This window comes from Capsella rubella, unplaced genomic scaffold, assembly GCF_000375325.1.
Source record: "Capsella rubella cultivar Monte Gargano unplaced genomic scaffold, Caprub1_0 scaffold_3, whole genome shotgun sequence".
In the NCBI taxonomy this organism is placed as follows: domain Eukaryota; kingdom Viridiplantae; phylum Streptophyta; class Magnoliopsida; order Brassicales; family Brassicaceae; genus Capsella; species Capsella rubella.
This window is the reverse complement of record NW_006238921.1, coordinates 3,925,930-3,943,035: the sequence shown is the minus strand read 5'-3', so window position 1 is coordinate 3,943,035 and position 17,106 is coordinate 3,925,930. Positions and strand designations below refer to the sequence as shown.

At 38.6% G+C, this 17,106-nt stretch overlaps 6 protein-coding genes across 7 annotated transcripts; 3 read left to right on the top strand and 3 right to left on the bottom strand.

The window, feature by feature from the left end:
* The first annotated feature begins 414 nt into the window (after positions 1–414).
* LOC17893075 (tetraspanin-6) lies at positions 415–1,677 on the top strand. The gene is made up of 3 exons (XM_006298210.2): positions 415–1,011; positions 1,144–1,460; positions 1,614–1,677. The coding sequence occupies exons 1-3, from the start codon at positions 520–522 to the stop codon at positions 1,651–1,653; spliced, it is 849 nt and encodes a 282-aa protein (XP_006298272.1). The 5' UTR covers positions 415–519; the 3' UTR covers positions 1,654–1,677.
* A 193-nt stretch (positions 1,678–1,870) lies between these two features.
* LOC17893826 (GTPase Der) lies at positions 1,871–6,331 on the bottom strand. The gene is made up of 12 exons (XM_006297098.2): positions 5,929–6,331; positions 5,744–5,802; positions 5,548–5,637; positions 5,169–5,462; positions 4,726–4,865; positions 4,074–4,161; positions 3,490–3,678; positions 3,026–3,187; positions 2,693–2,886; positions 2,452–2,602; positions 2,175–2,340; positions 1,871–2,094 (listed from the first exon to the last, which is right to left on the bottom strand). Exons 1-12 carry the CDS (start codon positions 6,296–6,298, stop codon positions 2,030–2,032), a joined length of 1,968 nt encoding a protein of 655 aa, XP_006297160.1. The 5' UTR covers positions 6,299–6,331; the 3' UTR covers positions 1,871–2,029.
* A 685-nt stretch (positions 6,332–7,016) lies between these two features.
* On the top strand, positions 7,017–8,552 carry LOC17891595 (geranylgeranyl transferase type-2 subunit beta 2). The gene is given in 8 exon segments (XM_023785514.1): positions 7,017–7,094; positions 7,168–7,325; positions 7,403–7,551; positions 7,680–7,816; positions 7,889–7,987; positions 8,058–8,115; positions 8,118–8,132; positions 8,212–8,552. Coding segments are annotated over 8 exon segments (789 nt in total). The 3' UTR covers positions 8,307–8,552.
* On the bottom strand, positions 8,186–10,696 carry LOC17892065 (protein trichome birefringence-like 1). Its single transcript, XM_006299400.2, has 5 exons — positions 9,822–10,696; positions 9,525–9,717; positions 9,241–9,434; positions 8,994–9,152; positions 8,186–8,918 (listed from the first exon to the last, which is right to left on the bottom strand). Exons 1-5 carry the CDS (start codon positions 10,556–10,558, stop codon positions 8,561–8,563), a joined length of 1,641 nt encoding a protein of 546 aa, XP_006299462.1. The 5' UTR covers positions 10,559–10,696; the 3' UTR covers positions 8,186–8,560.
* Positions 10,697–12,101: 1,405 nt separating this feature from the next.
* On the bottom strand, positions 12,102–14,402 carry LOC17891366 (activator of 90 kDa heat shock protein ATPase homolog). Its single transcript, XM_006297927.2, has 3 exons — positions 13,369–14,402; positions 13,188–13,267; positions 12,102–12,357 (listed from the first exon to the last, which is right to left on the bottom strand). The coding sequence occupies exons 1-3, from the start codon at positions 14,281–14,283 to the stop codon at positions 12,264–12,266; spliced, it is 1,089 nt and encodes a 362-aa protein (XP_006297989.1). The 5' UTR covers positions 14,284–14,402; the 3' UTR covers positions 12,102–12,263.
* Positions 14,403–15,060: 658 nt separating this feature from the next.
* LOC17890773 (DNA-3-methyladenine glycosylase) lies at positions 15,061–17,016 on the top strand. Of its 2 annotated transcripts, none has more exons than XM_023785678.1 (6): positions 15,061–15,449; positions 15,798–15,869; positions 16,044–16,092; positions 16,284–16,354; positions 16,571–16,628; positions 16,714–17,016. In XM_023785678.1, the coding sequence occupies exons 1-6, from the start codon at positions 15,183–15,185 to the stop codon at positions 16,878–16,880; spliced, it is 684 nt and encodes a 227-aa protein (XP_023641446.1). In that variant the 5' UTR covers positions 15,061–15,182; the 3' UTR covers positions 16,881–17,016. The 2 variants fall into 2 exon arrangements, with proteins under 2 accessions (XP_023641446.1, XP_006298394.1); XM_006298332.2 differs by having other exon boundaries at positions 15,063–15,449; positions 15,969–16,092.
* Positions 17,017–17,106: the final 90 nt, after the last annotated feature.

The following is a 17,106-nucleotide window of genomic DNA, read 5'->3' as shown; positions in this document are numbered from 1 at the left end:
TTTTTGCCTTTTATTACTAAAAAATAAGTTAACAACCTTGCATTGGACATGGTCTTATGGTGTAATTTTTAAAGTCCATACATATTATAATGAAGGCACTACTTGATTTCTCTTGGTTGTGGTCTGCACTGTACCAACTCGAACGACAAAAACGTATAAAATAAGAATAATAAACCAGAAACAATTGTCCAAAAGGACACTTTTATTTGAAAAAATTATACGTTTTTAATGTTATTGTTTAATTGATTTTCAAATCAAGAGAGGACCAAAGTGTATGAGCATGAATCATCAAACCATTAACTCTAAACCTTTTCCCTTAAAAAAATTCCCAATTGATAAGAGAGAATCAAAAGCCACATAAAAAAGTAAGAGTTAACCAATATAATAACTCAAAAAAAGAAGAAGATTGTAAGATAAAGCTGATGAAACTCACATTGCAAGAAGAGACTCTGCTTACAAAAGATATAGAGACTCTTAAGGCAGTACTGTTAAGTCTCTGATCTCTCTTCTTGATATAACATGTACAGATTCAGCAACACAGTGATTGGGGTCTTGAACCTCCTCACCTTACTAGCCTCGATCCCGATCATAGGAACAGCGTTGTACAAGGCAAGAAGCAGTACGACTTGCGAGAACTTCCTCCAGACACCGCTACTCGTTATAGGATTCATCATACTCTTAGTATCCCTTGCTGGTTTCATAGGAGCCTGTTTCCACGTGGCATGGGCTCTTTGGGTGTACTTAGTGGTCATGATCTTCCTCATCGCGGCGCTAATGGGTCTGACGTTGTTTGGCCTGGTGGTGACGAGCCAAGGAGGTGGAGTGGAAGTTCCAGGGAGGGTTTATAGAGAGTATAGGCTTGGAGACTATCATCCATGGCTGAGAGAGAGAGTTCGAGATCCTGAGTATTGGAACTCCATAAGAAGCTGTATCTTGAGTTCCAAGACTTGTGCTAAGATTGAATCTTGGACTACTCTTGATTATTACCAAAGAGATATGACTTCTGTTCAGGTACACCATATCCACTTTAACAATCTAATATATTTGTTATCATGTTACAGTAAGACTTTTTGGTTGTCCGTTGAACTAAAATAGAGTTATTAACGTATCAAAGCCGTGACTAATAAAAAAAAAACAATACAGTCGGGATGTTGTAAGCCACCGACGGCGTGCACGTACGAAGCTGGAGTGATTGATGGAGGAGGAGATTGCTACAGATGGAACAATGGAGTGGAGATGTTATGCTACGAGTGCGATGCTTGCAAGGCTGGTGTTCTTGAGGAGATCCGTCGCGACTGGAGAAAGTTGTCGGTTGTTAACATTCTCGTCCTTGTCCTACTCATCGCTGTCTACGCCGCTGGTTGCTGCGCCTTCCACAACACTCGCCACGCGGCTCATCCTTACCATCCCTCAGATGATAACCGCATGACCAAAGTCCGTCCTCGTTGGGACTATTACTGGTAATAAACCTTTTCTCTCTTTCTCTTACCAAACTAGTCAGATGAAAAGATCTATTACAAAAGTATATTAGAGATTTTCATCAGTTGATCTGAATTGAGATCTTCGAATTTTTTGACCAAAGCGTTTTCCTGTTTATTTGTTTTGTTTGTCAGGTGGAGATGGTGGCACGAAAAGAAAGAGCAGCTTTACTGAGTCTTTTTTTTTATATTTTAATTTCAATTTGTTTCTTAAAGATTTTCTTTTTGGCAAACTGAGCTTAAGAAAACACAAAGATCAAAAATGTTGATGTAGTAGTTCTGTTTCTATATGTATCATCAAGAAATTGGTAAGATTTGATTCGAGTGCATGAGTATATAAATGACTATATTTTTGGTCGTATCACTTGTGAAATACTCTATAAAAATAAAAATAAAATCAATTATTATTTACTATTCCTGCAAAATCTTAGTTTTTCTTATTCCTGCAATTTCACTTGAAAGAAACAGATTAGATTGCAGTGGAGACTATGACCGAATATATTTCGATAGTAATTATATTTCAATACAACAAAAAGTTACATATTCCGTTATTATGTTCTTTTGGTTGCAAGATTTCTGTGACGAGTAAGACCTGCCACTCTCATTGTTCCTCCACCTGCAGAATTTTCCAAAGTTTTTACATATATTGTCATTATTTTCAAAACGAATTGCAGCTTCATGCTTAAAAACTCGTACCTCCATTTTTGTCAGATCTCTTACGGCTGCGCCAAAGAAGCCTAATTGGAGTCCCAGCAAAGCCTGCATCAGTGCGTAGCTGTTTCTCCATATATCTTCTGTATGTGTCCGAAAACAGCTTTGCGTCGTTTACAAAGAATACAAACGTCGGTGGCCTTATTGCTGCCTGCATTATGCAACCTTTGTTATATACATACACAAACAAACAAACCCGGAAAAGCCTCTATATCATTTTCCTTTACTGCTAATAGACAACATTGGAAGATGTTTTTATTACCTGTGTGCAATAGTAAACGCGGCCTCGCTTGCCTCCACGGGTTCTTGGAGGGGATTTAAATGCAACTGCTTCTCTTATCACTTGGTTCAGTGTGGCCGTACTAAGTCTTCTTGATCTCTCCTTTTGGACCGTCGCAGCAGCAACCACAATACTATATTTTAATCATAAAATATCCAACATATTAAGTAAAACCCGGGAATAAGATTCAAAATAGTTTCTGAATTATTTGAAGGAGGCCTACTTGTCAACACTATGGCCAGTTATTGCGGTTGAATAAACAATGGGTGCCCATTTGAGGGAACGGAGCTTCTGCCGGACATCTTCCTCGTAATGTGCTGCAGTCTCTTGGTTTTTGTTCGGTATTGTATCCCATTTGTTTACAACAACCAGACATCCTTTTCCTTCTCTTTCTATTCTTTCTGCAATCTTCAGATCCTGTGTTTACAATAACATAATCATTACTCTAAACACAGGGAAATAATTCTACTCTATGGTTCAACTCTGTCTGTACCAAAACCGCATGCTATACAATTACCAATGAGAAACTTCATCAGTGTCAGTGCTAGTGAAATACCTGCTCTGTTATGCATGCCATGGCTTCAATGACAAGGGCAACAACATCCGAACGACGAATAGCTCGAAATGCACGATTCACTGACATGGCCTCTGTAGTGCTGCCTGATGAAGCCACAGATGACTTTTTCCTGATCCCAGCTGTATCAATAAGCCGAAACTTCTGCAACACAGATCATAATCATATTCAGCGAATGCATCTTTGGTCTTATCATTCTCTATTTTCACTGCTCATAATCAAAGTTCAACAGCTATAAACTTTGACAATGCTAGTCCTTGATAATAGCCTAACCAAATAAACTTAAATACTAGGAGTTAACATGAAAAGCGCATAACATAGATGCTACATAGCCTATAATAAAAAGGCAGGCACTTCAACGCAAACTTCAAACATCAAAGAAGCCTTTTGTTGGAATTTTCACGAAAGAAAACTAACTAAGCCACATCAGATGAAATAGAACCAACCTCCCCATCTGGTCCGGTAAATTCTGCATCTATAGCATCACGGGTAGTGCCACTAACAGGGCTAACAATTGTTCTATCCTCTCGGACAAGTGCATTTAAAATGCTACTTTTTCCAACATTTGGCCGACCAATAATTGCAATGGCAGGAATGTAGTTTTCTTCTTCTTCCTCTTCAATATTCTCCATGATCTAGAAAAATCATTGAATCATATGGGTGAAACAGATCTTAGAAAAGGTCTTGACCTTTGGTTTGTAAAGTGATGCCAAAACATTCTTGTCAAGGCTACGCTAATTATATGAAGGAGATGTACTTGTCAACGCTATGGCCAGTTATTACAGTTAAATAAACAATGGGTGCTAACTGAAAATATTCAACAATGCATAAAGGTCTTTGATGAATAAGAGATGAAATTTCAGGGTCTATATAATGTAGATTAAGCCAAACCTTAAAAAGATTTCAGAAAGAGTATACTGTAATACAGAATATGTCCAATAAAATCTAGAGATAACATAATCAACTATTTGCCAATATTTCATGTTCCTGCACAAACGTTTTTCTGAAAGAAAGAAAGGCCATTACAAACCTCGAGTTTATTTAGCCCAGAACAAACAAGATCAAGCAGCTCTCCTGTTCCAGTTCCCGACAATGCAGAAATAGGGATAGGTGTGAACCTAGAAATCCCACCACGAAATCAATGCCACATAATTTTTAAATGAAAACACAAAAAAAAAAATGGATAGAAGCAAAGTAACTAAAATGTTTAGCATTGCATGCACAATATTTTATCTCCGGCTAAACCACAGCTACCAACCATTTCCAGCAAAATCTCATAAATTTGTTGGATAAACCACTCACAGGAACTTAAAATAAAGATGAAACATAAAAATAGACACCATCATAGGAGAAACTCTTTCTCATCCTTACAAGTTTCGAAGGTTCATAAACTCATCAAACAACAATAATAAATTCATTAAGTAGGACAACATTTTGTTGAATATAAAAACTGACAATTAAGAGAGTAACAAGTATTCAAATCATCTAATGAAAGTACCAAATGGCGTTTGTCCACGAATTCTATTTTTGTTGACAGTTATCTTCAAATGAGAATCACTCCTATTTTCAGGACGTTTTAGACCTTAAACCTAAACCACATCCCCCCCCCCCCCCCCCAAAAAAAAAAAAAAGCCAAGTTTGTGCGCAAACATGATTCTGAAGTAGAATGAAAGTCAATTTACCCTAGAGTCCAAAATTCAGAAGCCTGCATGAGTCCTTTACGTGGTGATTCACATTTGTTCACCGCGAGAATGATATACTTATGTGAGTAGTACTTCCGCAACCAGTCTGCAATTTCCACATCAGCACCTGATGGTCCTGCCTGCGTATCAAGCACCAGAATCATTGCCATATATCAATAACATGGCATATAACTAGGAAACACTCTGTAGGGCATAACAGTTTATAAAAATTCACAAAATCAACTTGATATATCCTCCATATAAGTCACAGATTTCTTGATATATTTGGTGATATCTTCCACGAAACATGAAATTCTATATAATGTTCTGTCTATAAATTTCTTTTTGGTTGCTGGACTTTGTTTTCTGGCAGGAAAAGAAAAGCCTAACAGGGAGAAAAGCAAAGACAGGAAAGTTAAGGAGATAGAACATAAGCACAGAACCTGGCCATCAACAACAAAAATAATAACAGCTGATTCATCCACAGCTGCTGTAGCTTGTTTCTCGATCATGGAAGGCATCCTTGCAATAGCTGCTTCCCTAGAGCTTAGTGGAATACCTTCCATGCCAATGGTGGTTGACACATTCAGCTCTTCCATGACACCAGATGGTGACTTTGAAACGGTCATAACACCTCCTGTGTCTACCACCACAAATTCTTGATCACCCCAATATGATCTACCATACAATCGATCCCTAGTAACTCCAGGTTCATCCACTACAATAGCTCTATTCTCCTGAAATGCATTGTAAAGACAACTTCACATGAATACTAAGGGGGAAAAAAATCAAACTGGAAATTTAAATGTCAGCAAAACTTACCCCAACAAGGCGGTTGAACAATGCAGATTTTCCAACATTAGGCCTTCCAACAATGGCAACTCTTTGAAGAAGATGCTCTGGTATCTGCGTCTGGTATTGTATTTGATAGTAGTGTCAGTAACCAAAAATTCCTTGATCATTCAAGACATGAAAGTTTAAATGAAGCAACAAATATAAAAAAAGGAGCTTGACTAACAGTTTTGGCTTGCCTTTTCCCCTTTCTACGAGTTGCCTTGCCCTCAATGAGCTCATCCTCTGGAAACATCAAACTATGGTCATCATTCACAGTCATTGGGAGGCATCAAGCAGTTTGTTTTTAAAATAAAAATAAATTATCGTTAGACCAATACACACAATATGCAGAAAAAAAGAAAGAATTACCGAGTTTAAGTTCACGAGACAAAGTAGTAGCGTAATCTCTAACGATATCTCTGGCTTCTTTTTCAAGAACGGAGATATCAATGGAGTCGTCTTCGATGTCAGAATCATCTGCGTAGTTGTCTTCGGCAGATTCTTCGAATTCCTCGAAATCTAGCTCTTCCTCCTCAGCAGAGGAAGCATCCAGAGTTGCAGCAACAGGGAAAGGGAAGCGGGAATGCGAGTGTTGGTGAGAGTAAGTGAGAAGGGAGGGAGTTAAAAAGGATGAGATATTCGAAGAAGAAGCAAATGAAGATGAAGGAGAAGAAATCCTAGAAATTGAAGGGATGGTGAAGAAGCCTCTTGTTGTCAATGAGTCAAGTAGTCTCGCCATCTTTTTTTTGGCAGAGCAAAGTGAAAGAAGAAGAAGAAGAAATTGCCAGAGGTTTATCTCACTTATCTTTCTGGGTTTTGATGAATCCGGAACCGGTTCAACTAACGAAACCGGAAACTCGATCTTTTCTCGTCAAAACCGGACTGGATAACGAAGAAATTGAATCGGTTCAATTAGAATATCCGGATTGAGTTCGGTTTAGTTTGGGTTATATATTACGCACCAAATCGGACTGTCTTCTTCATCGGTATCGGAAAGAGACAGACATTGAGCTTCTCTTCTCTTAGGTTAGTTCGTTTCTCCGATTTTCCCGCTTGTTTTATACCCTCATTGATTATGTTCCTTTAGTGCTGCTGTCTATGTTCAATACATTCTAGTCTGCTCTTTGTTCATATATATATCCTCATACTCCTTGTTTATTTCACTAAAACTACAGCTCAAGTTTTTTCCCTTTTCCACTCTTCTTTTTTCGGTTTTTATATCAACTTGCTAGAATAAAGACAGTTTGGAGTCTGCGGTGACGGATCATCTGAGGATGAATGGTGCATACTGGGGACTAACCACACTGGACTTACTCGAGAAACTCGGTTCTGTTGACCAAGATGAAGTGGTGTCATGGGTCATGACGTGCCAGCATGAGTCTGGTGTGTGTAATTGAGTACACTATTTGTCAACCATATGCATTTTCAGATCAAATAATACCATCCGTTATCGTAAGATGTTGCTGCATTTTGTGAATTGTGGCTTTGCCGGTAATACTGGACACGATCCTCATGTGTTATATACACTAAGTGCTGTACAAATCTTGGCCCTCTTTGACAAACTACACATTCTTGATGTCGGAAAAGTGTCAAGTTGTATCCTTTTAGCATTTAACTTCTCGTCAATGTGAAAAGAAATTAACTCGGTTAATCGCTTATGGTAGATACAATTATGTTTTTCTAAATTCCAAAAAACCAGATGTTGCAGAGTTGCAGAATGAAGATGGATCCTTCTCAGGAGATATGTGGGGAGAAGTAGATACTAGGTATTCTTTCTTCCTAGCTATTTATTTGTTCCAAGTTGTGAATGCCACTGTGTTATCTGGAAGCTTGTTTTATGTAGGTTTTCGTACATAGCCATATGCTGTCTCTCGATATTGAAATGTCTTGATAAGATCAATGTGTAGAAGGCTGTTGATTACATTGTGAGCTGCAAAAACCAGGATGGTGGTTTTGGGTGCACACCAGGAGCGGAGTCTCATGCTGGACAGAGTATGTTCAAGATGCTATATGAGTACTTTCTGTGGGATGATCGTTCAAAATGTGTCTAGATGGCTTTACTGACTTTCATTGTAGCTCATATGGTAATTAAACGAAAGAAATTCTTTCTGTTGCTGCAGTTTTCTGTTGCGTGGGTGCTCTTGCTATCACCGGGAATCTCCATCATGTTGATAAGGGCTTACTTGGATGGTGGTTATGTGAAAGACAAGACGACAAGTCTGGAGGTTTAAATGGACGACCTAAGAAAGACCCTGATGTAAGTTATTCCTCCTAATCGAAACATGATTTTGATTGTTCTTAGCATGCTTTTGATTGTTCTTATCATCAGGTTTGCTATTCGTGGTGGGTCTTATCCAGCTTAATCATGATCGATAGAGTTCACTGGATCAAGAAAGGAAAGCTTGTCAAGTTCATCTTGGACTGTCAGGTTTGTCTCCAATATTATTAAAGCTCTCATCTTGTAGAGCCTTTCCTGAGTTTCAAGTATACTTTCATAGGACATAGATAACGGAGGCATCTCAGATGGACCCAACAATGCTGTTGATATCTTCCACACCACTTTGGAGTTGCAGGTAACTAAAAAGTCTCTTTCTTTTGGCTTATCTTGTTGATGTAAAGCAAAAGAGTGTCAGTTTAGTGTAAATTGTGTAGGGCTCTCTCTTCTCGAGTATCCTGGAGTCAAACCAATTGATCCTGCCTACGCTTTACCTGTCCATATTATCAACCGGATTCTCTTCTCCAAATGATTCTTCATTAGAATTCAGATGTCGGGTAGTAGGCATTAGAAATAGATAAATTTTGGTTTGGTTTCCTGCTCTGATATTCTGGTTCAGTTCGGGTTAGACATATGCCGCATATCTTTACTATTACTTGTAATCACAAACCCATTTACAATCTCAAACCAAGATCATGAACGTGGCACTATTCTCATCTACACTAGTGTTTCCATTAAAGCTCTGAATCCATCTAAAATGATGCGGATTCAACTCCAATGGTTGTTCTATGGTTTCCGCCGTCTTTTGCCGCCAAGCTGGTTAAGTTTTACGAGCAACTCGGCATAGAGAATTTCGTTCCAAGAATCAGGCACCCCAGGGAGGCACCAGTGGCTACAGTCTTGGTACAATAATGGTGATTTACTTTCTTCCGCAGATAGTTTCTGTTTCCGGTATATCGACGGGTGAGCGTCCTTCCTGTAATCCGTTAACCTTGTAATGTTGAGATATGTGACAGGCGCTTTCATTCCCCGTAGAACTCTTTCAAGTATCTGCATCTTCAGCATGTAAGGAGTTAGGTAAGTCTCGTTCTTTATCGGTTCTGTTTCATCATCGCATGCCCCTCCCGCATTCCATTGCCCTCCGCTGCATTTACATCATAACGATTTTACAAACCAGTTTTTGTGTCTAGTAAAACCACCACACAGATCTTGAGTTTACCTGAAATGTGATGGGGAATAACCACGGAAGAAAACAAGTGATTTCTTTGGATTTACATTCTTATCAACCCATCGACCCCAAGTTGTCAATGCTTTTCGGAAAGCTTCATCCACGTCTAGTTTCGGGTAAAGATTTCTCCCTTCTTGATAATAATCCTCCCTAATGAAAGCATCCAAAAACCAAAAAAACATTGAGACAACAACAACCCCAAATCAGGGATCAAACTAGTTGAAAAGAAATCTAATACCCTTTGGAAGTTTTCTCATGAGTCCACCAATGACCGGTATTGAATACAAGAATATCTGCTCCTCTGTACTGCTCCGATGACTTGCCGACCAAATCTAACCGTAATGTCTCCTTCTTTGTCCCGTTCTTGTCCATAACTTCCCATTCTCGAACCAAGAAAGGCGATGCATAGAACTCCACAGTACAATTATAATCCTACCAACCGTAAAATCATTCAATCATAACTCGAAACACACACAAGGATTAGTAATGAAACCGATATGGAATGCTAAAAGAGAAACCTACTTTAAAAACAAAAGAGTACTCAGCTTCCCAACGGAACTGATGCCTTCCATGAGCCTCAAAGATTTGACTCTCATCTTTGACTGATCCTTTAAGAATGCAAACCAAAGACTCCCACATGTTTCTATTAAGCGAATCTCCAACAAACACAAGCCTTCTTCCTCTAATCATCTCCAGAAGTTTCCCTCCATTTAATCTTGTACGTACATATATACACATGGATCATCAATCATTTGGATTATTTGACTCCACCATAGACGACAAAAGAAAAAAGAAGTAACCAAGTGGTTGTTGACTTACCTTGGTAAAGTGCATTTCTTCGGTTTCCACTTCAACTTCTGGAATTCCACGTCAGGTCTTCCGTTGGAGATACAATTAAACTGTTCATCGATCAGATTACACGAACCGGGTTTGTAAAGCGGATACGAATCGTCTCTGACCCAATCTCCCTCGAAGAACTCGCAATTCTTCAGAGACTCGATCTCTTTTCTCAGGGAAGACTTCCTCCTCTGTTTTCGATTCGGAGAAGCAGTGGAATTGACGGCTAGAACCTCCGACAGAGGTTCTTTCCTCGCTCGATGTTTGTTCAAATCTCGAGCAGTATTATCGTCAGGACACGACATGTTTGCATGATCGGTCTGGAAGTGAAAAGTGTTGTTTTCAGCAATCGGGGATGTTGTCACATTTGCGATGGGGAACTCAAAGGTTACGTTTTTAGTAACCGCTGCGAGATTTTCCGGCGCTGGTGCTCGCAATGTGGTGAAATCGGAATCGAAGGTCGGTGACGAAGAGTTGGATGAATTAGAGACAGTGACAGTATGGAGAATATAGGAAGAAACGGAAGGAGTGACTGTGATGGGAGAAGGACTAAAGGCTAAGAAAACAGTGAAGACAAGGAATGTAATGACGAAGGCATAGACAAACGTTGAGGTTTTTCTTGGTTTCACGGCGGAGAAAAAGCTTTTGATTTCGAATGTGACGGAGGAGAAGGCGGAGACGCCGTGAAAAGGTATATGCTTCACGGAGTCCGACGCCATGGCGAGGGGTTGGAGCGTGGGAATCTTTTCACTGACTCTTCACTCTTGTTGTTGTTTTTTTTTTGAGTTGAGCGAGTGAGAGAGACAGAGAGAGACAGAGAGAGTAGTGAGATTAAAAGAAAAATGAGAGAGTGAGAAAGAAGAAAAGAGTCTTGTAGTTGTCTGCTGCGTCAACAAATCTCTTTCTTTTCTTTTTTTTTTGTCTAGAAACTTGAGAGATGTGTGTCTGTTCGGCAAAGTGACATTTGCTTCGGAATCGCCGCTAAGTTGAATAGTTTTGTATTCCCCCTCGTTTTTGGAGATGAACTACGAGAATGCCACTGTAATTTGGAATGTTAAAAGATTTTTCAAACGGGTTCTGATAATCAGATGAAAACAAAAAGAGGAAACAAATTAATTCGGATTTTGTTGTAATAGCATTCTCGTAATTCGGCAGTTATGTAATGTTGGCCGAGGAAACAATAAAACGATTAGAAATCAGAGAAAATACATATTGTACATATGTTTTGGTTTCATTCTCTTTTTTTTTCTTCTTTTTCCTTGAATATTTGAAAGATCAAATAACGATTTTTATTTTTGTTTGATATAGACAACCACATAGATTAATTCAGTTTGTATCATATCAACTACGTGGGAACATTTATGTTCTACAAATTTCATTGATCTTCCAAATTTTGAATATTGGATCTGATGTAACTAAATTAGCTTTTTAGTCAACCATAATTAAAACTAATCTTTAATACTTGAAATCAGTCGTTTTGCTTAATCGATCTCGCTACCAAAATGCCAGTTTCAATGTATGTTACATTTTTTGTTTCCTCTTTTCTCCGTTGATGTTATATATTTTTTTAGTTACATTCTTTTGTCGGGTAGGTAGAATTCAACTGCTTAGTGAATACTATTAAAATGAGATCTTGTACCTTATCTATTGCCATTTTCATAAATTTTTGGTCTGTTTTCTATTTTTTCTTGAAACTTTTTTTATACACACGCTCCTACAACTAATAGAGATTCCAGTAACGTATGGGAGACAGAAAAATTCACGGCACTGACGAAACCTGAAGATACATAGAGATAACGAACCCAATACGCCACATAGGTAAAGTTAACATAAGGCATATTAGGCTGACCAAGTCATTTAAGAGTCTCTCATATTCAGGCTATTGTCTATATACGTACGTTGATTTTGATAAGGCGTTGCTGCATGCGCAATAATTAACAAGTCCCTCCATTTAACAACTTTACTGAAAAAACTGAAAGTGGAATGATCTTGATTTCTTTGCAGAAGAGATACTTTGATCACCAACACATGGCAGTTCCCACAAGCTATCCCTTGACGATGTGTCCATTAACTGTGAGCAACAGCAAACAGCAAACAGCAAAAGCATATACCTACCTACGGTGGTGCAACATATTTTACTACCTCAATACAAGAGTATCCAGTTAACATTCTTCAAGTGAACAATTTTATTTATATTTGTGCTATCTAAACCAAAATAATCTTAACATCACCTTACGACCAATGATATTAAGAGGGAGACTATATCAGTCAACGAAAATGCATTAACTAAAAAGTGAAAACCTTAAAAAGTCATACATTTTTGCATTGTTTTGGTGCCTCTTGTTTGAATTGAAATCATATTCTAGCTTGTAGATAAAAAAGCCAACGCTGATTTTTGTTTATTTCATAATCAAAAATCACTAATCATATCCCAAATCCAAATACTCCACGGATCCTATGGAATATTAGATCTCTCCATCCTCTCTCTGTGTTTTCCACCACAGTCGCATTCCCATACCTGCGTCAGTCAATCAAATAAACATACAACGTAAGTAACATCACTTTAGTCACATTCAACATAAGCAAGTTAACCCAACTTGTTAAGATATTTGCTTCACATAAGAAATAATCAAACAGAAGAATATGGGCAACCATAGACATTTCAAATGTGCTCCGGACACTTATAAATAAACTAACCAGTGTTCGTTCATAAAGAACAAACAATAGTCCTATCAGAACCTTAAGAGTAAGTGACAAGGATTAGCATATATAGTAAAACTGAACAGACTTGTGGGGTGGGTCATTTGGAAATTTTGAGATTCTCTCTATTATCCCATTGTCCTATAGAAGTGTTTATATCATATCCCAACCAATTTAGCACACCGAATTCAAAAAGAACTCATTCCCTCATATACACAAATCACTTATCACTTCATTCCACTTTGAGACTGAAAAACCTCTTACGGAGTCACAAGTTCCTTTCTGGGGTTTCCAAATTCCCAAGCTCTATTTAATCAAAGGCAAGTCACTAGAGGGAAGACTAGAAGAGTTCATCAGCTACCAGGGATTCACAACAGTGCCGGCCACCCGTATAATTTAGTTGAGCTTAAATAGTCCCTAGTTATTAGCTTTGTACACTACATCGGTAGGAAAATTCTATCTAAAACCAAGCCATAAAGCAGTCCAAATTCCAGAAGAACTCATTGCATTCTACCAAGCACAAAACATGTCACTAGCATGTCAAGAGTTATAACTTTAAAGCTCCATTAGTTTTTATCCTATTTCCAAAGTTCAGACTCAGAACTAAGAGCTACTCCTTATAATATACATGCTATAAGTAAAACTAACCTATCTTCTTCAGGAACGTCAGTGTGAGTGAGATCGACAACGGTGACTCCTGGTTCAGGCTCCTTGAAAACGATCTTCACCTGAAATGTCAAAAAGCAAAAGCCAATACCAACCACAATCAAATCTAAAATGAGGGTAATACGTTTGGCCATTCAAAAAGATAAACAATCAGTAAACTAACCGTTGAATCAAGACCATCAGGCCAGCTCCCAAATCTCCACTTCTGAACAATCAATTTGCCTTCTTCTAGCTCAAGATTCATTCCAGTGACAGACCCATCAAAGACACTAATCTCACCATTCACATCTTTACTAATCTTAGCATTGCTCTGCGTAAAACCTTTCCAACGATTCTCATCCATTAAGATCTCATACAAATCCTTAGCTCTGCAATTAAACTTCTCAGTCATAGTAATTGTCTTAAACCCTTCCTTAGTCTTCACCTTCTTCTTCTCCTTCACTACCTTACTCTCCGCCGCTTTGGGCGCAGCAGATACAGCCGGGACAGCACCAGACTTTTCCACCGCCGCTGTAGCAGATCCAGCAGCTACAGGTTTCGGCGCAACCTTCTTCGTCTCCAACTCATCCCTACACGGACCCCCTTTCGCCATAGCCTCTACATAAACCCTAACTTTCTCCTGAATAATCGATTTCCCCTTCTTCACCATAGCCTCCTTCAAAGTCTTGCCAATCGGTCCCTCATCCTTGACTGAAAACCTAATCTCAGGATCTTCATCAGCATTCTCATCGGAGATATAAGGCATATCCACTAATCCATCAGTTTTCAAGAGCGTCTTGCCATCGGAATCTTTGGCCTCACCTTCCCAAGACAAAGAGACATTAAGCTCGTATCCAGGGATGATCTTCCCCTTGCGTACATTCACATAAGCCTCGCCTTCGACCTTCTCGATCTTATTGACCTTGATGAATAGATTACCTTCGCCGGCGAGGAAAACAACACCGGAGAACTGTTTGTTGAAGAAGTTACGAGACCATTCGAGGCAATTAGTTTCGGACCAGTGCCAGTTATGGACGTTGGTGCCGTCGGGTCTGTCTTCTACGATCCATCGCTTGTCACCTTCGCCGAACTTAGCCATGGTAGGATTAGGGAATCAGCTAAAGCTATAAGGATTTGAGGTTTCAGCTACTGAGAGAGAGAGCGAAGCAGAGAGATTTGGGGATTAGCAGAACTAGGAGAGACCCTAGAGATTAATGAATTAGGCAAACGAAGTCTCTAGAAGAGCTTTTTACTTTTTATCCAATTGAGAAAAAAAAAAAGAACTTTGGAGTTATTTTACAAATTAATTTTGAAACGCGCTTCTATTATAAAAGAAGGGTCTAGAATGTTGAACAAAGGTGATTCTAGGGCTTCCAATTTCCTGGATTTTTTTTTTAAAACACTTCTAAACTTTATTAATTGGAAACAATGACATCATTGTCTAATACATCTGGTGACAAAATGAAAAAAAAAAAAAAAAAAAAAAAGAGAAATTAGAAACAATTCTCCTGGATTTTTCTTTTCCTTTTTTTCTGTTTTAGATTTTGGTTTAAAGAAACAAATACTAAACATGCCATAAGCCACAAGAAAATATGACCTTGTATATAGAGCGCAGATTAGTTCTGTATTGTACTGTACTGCCATAGCCACAACAAAATGTGACAATATAGATACTTACATGTGCTGTAATTGTGTCACTAATTCGTGTCTAATAACGATACATTACTACATACTAGAGACTAAATTGCGGATTGCAACAATCTGATATTGGTGCCAAATGAATAAGCACGAGTCTTGGTGTTTACAAAAAAAGTAACAAAAGATTATATGAGCCTATATGACAAAGTTGGCACCACCGTTGGAAAAGCATTATAAAAGTTTTGTTCGACTGTATAGATCATGTGTTTAGGACATCATAAACATCACCCGCCAAAATAATCAACGAATTAAGGTCAACGTGGCACACTTTTGTAAAAGTCAAAGCCTTTTCCGGTTGCAATGAAAACGCCGACTCGTCGATCGAAGCGGGTTGATGAGGAATCGGAACCCAATGTTGCAACCCCACGAGTAGTCCTACGGACGCGAAAGGCAAAGTGCTCCAAGACTCGAGCCGTTCGGGTCAAACCCGAATACCCACTGGCCCCCTCCACCTCCGAGATGAAGCTGATGCCTCCTGAGTTCTTTCAAATCGACTCCCTTGACCTTGCGCCACGTTTGCTTGGGAAGTTCCTGAGGAGAGACAATGTCGTCCTGCGAATTACTGAGGTCAGTCAGAGACACGATTCTGTTCTCTCTTTTGTTCCTGATATAGGATTTAGGTTTTTTGCTTTAGGATGGTTTCATTCTCTAATTAGATTGTTAGTAAATGGGTATTATGAAGATACGAAGAACTGATTTATTTGCACAATTCCAATAAATTTTGTGAACGACTACAACCATAACTCCTTGTTTACAGATCATTAAAATTCAAAAAGCTAACTTCTGCTTAGCAATGGAAACTAACAGAGTCCTGCAGCTTAACTAAGCTAATGCACAAATTATAATGATATTGGCGCGTCTTGAACTACTTGGATTGTAATTTGCAGCTCCCTAACCTTGTTCCTCCTTTGACAGGTAGAAGCTTATAGACCAAATGATTCAGCTTGCCATGGACGATTTGGGGTTACCCCACGGACTGCACCAGTTGTGAGTTTCTTCTTTTTTGCTTGTTAGCCTTTTGTTACATATTAAATGAAACTTTTCTCTGGAATGTTTTCTACTACGTGTTACTTTTTATTTATATAGTTTGGACCAGGAGGACATGCTTATGTTTATCTATGTTATGGTCTCCATATGATGCTTAATATTGTTGCTGATAAGGAAGGAGTTGGGGCTGCTGTTTTGATACGGTCTTGTTCTCCTGTTACCGGTAGGTCATCTGTTCATATAAAACAGTTTTAGTTCTGATTCTTGAGCACTGAAACTTTGCTATTTTTTGTTTGAGGCTTATAGTAGCATCGTCCACTGGTTTTTGTTTTACTTATCAATTGCTTACTGTTTTTACATCTAAAACTGGTTTTATCAATCTTTTGTTGGCTTAGAAGAGTGATAGTATTGCAGGACTGGAGACCATACAGGAGCGCCGTGGCCTGAAAACTGAAAAACCTGTTCTTCTAAATGGACCAGGAAAGGTTTGTCTGATCTCTACTATTTTAATTTACACCTTTCATTTGCCCTACAAACCAGCGATGCAGAGATTCAATTACTTTGCAATTCAAATGTTCTTCACTAGATAAGAAAAGATATACAACTGAGGGTTATTTAAATCTCGAAATAAACAATCTAACGAGTTTTCCCTGGTAAAAATTCTCGCATAATCAGCTTTTTTTTATATGTGATTCTCACAGGTGGGGCAAGCGCTTGGACTCTCAACAGAATGGTCTCATCATCCACTTTATTCTCCTGGTTAGTCCATAGACCAAATCAGTTAATGAAATAGACTCTCTCTTGAAGAATCTTTATATTTTGTCCTTAAAATGAATGGACACAGGAGGATTGGAGCTTCTGGATGGAGGAGAAGACGTGGAGAAAATAGTGGTTGGTCCTCGCGTTGGGATAGATTACGCATTGCCTCAACATGTTCATGCCTTGTGGAGATTTGCTATTGCAGACACTCCATGGATTAGTGCTCCTAAGAACACTCTTAAGCCCCTCTAACTTCAACTCAGACCTTCTTCTTTTTTTTGCCTCTTCATTGTTAATACTAATTACTAAATACTAAAAAGACATCTGCATTCTGCATGTAGTGTGATAATAACACTCTTTGGTGGTGGTTTTATATATTGTTTATACTGTTTTAACAAAGAGTGATTTGGGTTTTATGTGTAGAGAAAATAAACAATGGGGTAAATTTGGGAATTGGAGAATATCTTTACGTTCCCCG

Excerpts from the sequence above, each read along its gene's own strand:
- LOC17891366 (XM_006297927.2), bottom strand. The coding sequence starts at position 14,283 with ATGGCTAAGTTCGGCGAAGGTGACAAGCGATGGATCGTAGAAGACAGA. Across the intron at positions 13,268-13,368 it reads CTGATGGTCTTGATTCAACG|GTGAAGATCGTTTTCAAGGA; the intron begins GTTAGTTTACTG and ends TTGACATTTCAG. Across the intron at positions 12,358-13,187 it reads GACGTTCCTGAAGAAGATAG|GTATGGGAATGCGACTGTGG; the intron begins GTTAGTTTTACT and ends TGACTGACGCAG.
- LOC17890773 (XM_006298332.2), top strand. The coding sequence starts at position 15,183 with ATGAAAACGCCGACTCGTCGATCGAAGCGGGTTGATGAGGAATCGGAA. Across the intron at positions 16,093-16,283 it reads GTCTTGTTCTCCTGTTACCG|GACTGGAGACCATACAGGAG; the intron begins GTAGGTCATCTG and ends ATAGTATTGCAG. Across the intron at positions 16,629-16,713 it reads TCATCCACTTTATTCTCCTG|GAGGATTGGAGCTTCTGGAT; the intron begins GTTAGTCCATAG and ends GAATGGACACAG.
- LOC17893826 (XM_006297098.2), bottom strand. The coding sequence starts at position 6,298 with ATGGCGAGACTACTTGACTCATTGACAACAAGAGGCTTCTTCACCATC. Across the intron at positions 5,463-5,547 it reads TGTTCAACCGCCTTGTTGGG|GAGAATAGAGCTATTGTAGT; the intron begins GTAAGTTTTGCT and ends AATGCATTTCAG. Across the intron at positions 3,679-4,073 it reads CTGGGCTAAATAAACTCGAG|ATCATGGAGAATATTGAAGA; the intron begins GTTTGTAATGGC and ends TGATTTTTCTAG.
- LOC17892065 (XM_006299400.2), bottom strand. The coding sequence starts at position 10,558 with ATGGCGTCGGACTCCGTGAAGCATATACCTTTTCACGGCGTCTCCGCC. Across the intron at positions 9,718-9,821 it reads AAGAAATGCACTTTACCAAG|ATTAAATGGAGGGAAACTTC; the intron begins GTAAGTCAACAA and ends TGTACGTACAAG. Across the intron at positions 9,153-9,240 it reads CATGAGAAAACTTCCAAAGG|GGAGGATTATTATCAAGAAG; the intron begins GTATTAGATTTC and ends TGCTTTCATTAG.
- LOC17893075 (XM_006298210.2), top strand. The coding sequence starts at position 520 with ATGTACAGATTCAGCAACACAGTGATTGGGGTCTTGAACCTCCTCACC. Across the intron at positions 1,012-1,143 it reads GAGATATGACTTCTGTTCAG|TCGGGATGTTGTAAGCCACC; the intron begins GTACACCATATC and ends AAAACAATACAG. Across the intron at positions 1,461-1,613 it reads CCTCGTTGGGACTATTACTG|GTGGAGATGGTGGCACGAAA; the intron begins GTAATAAACCTT and ends TTTGTTTGTCAG.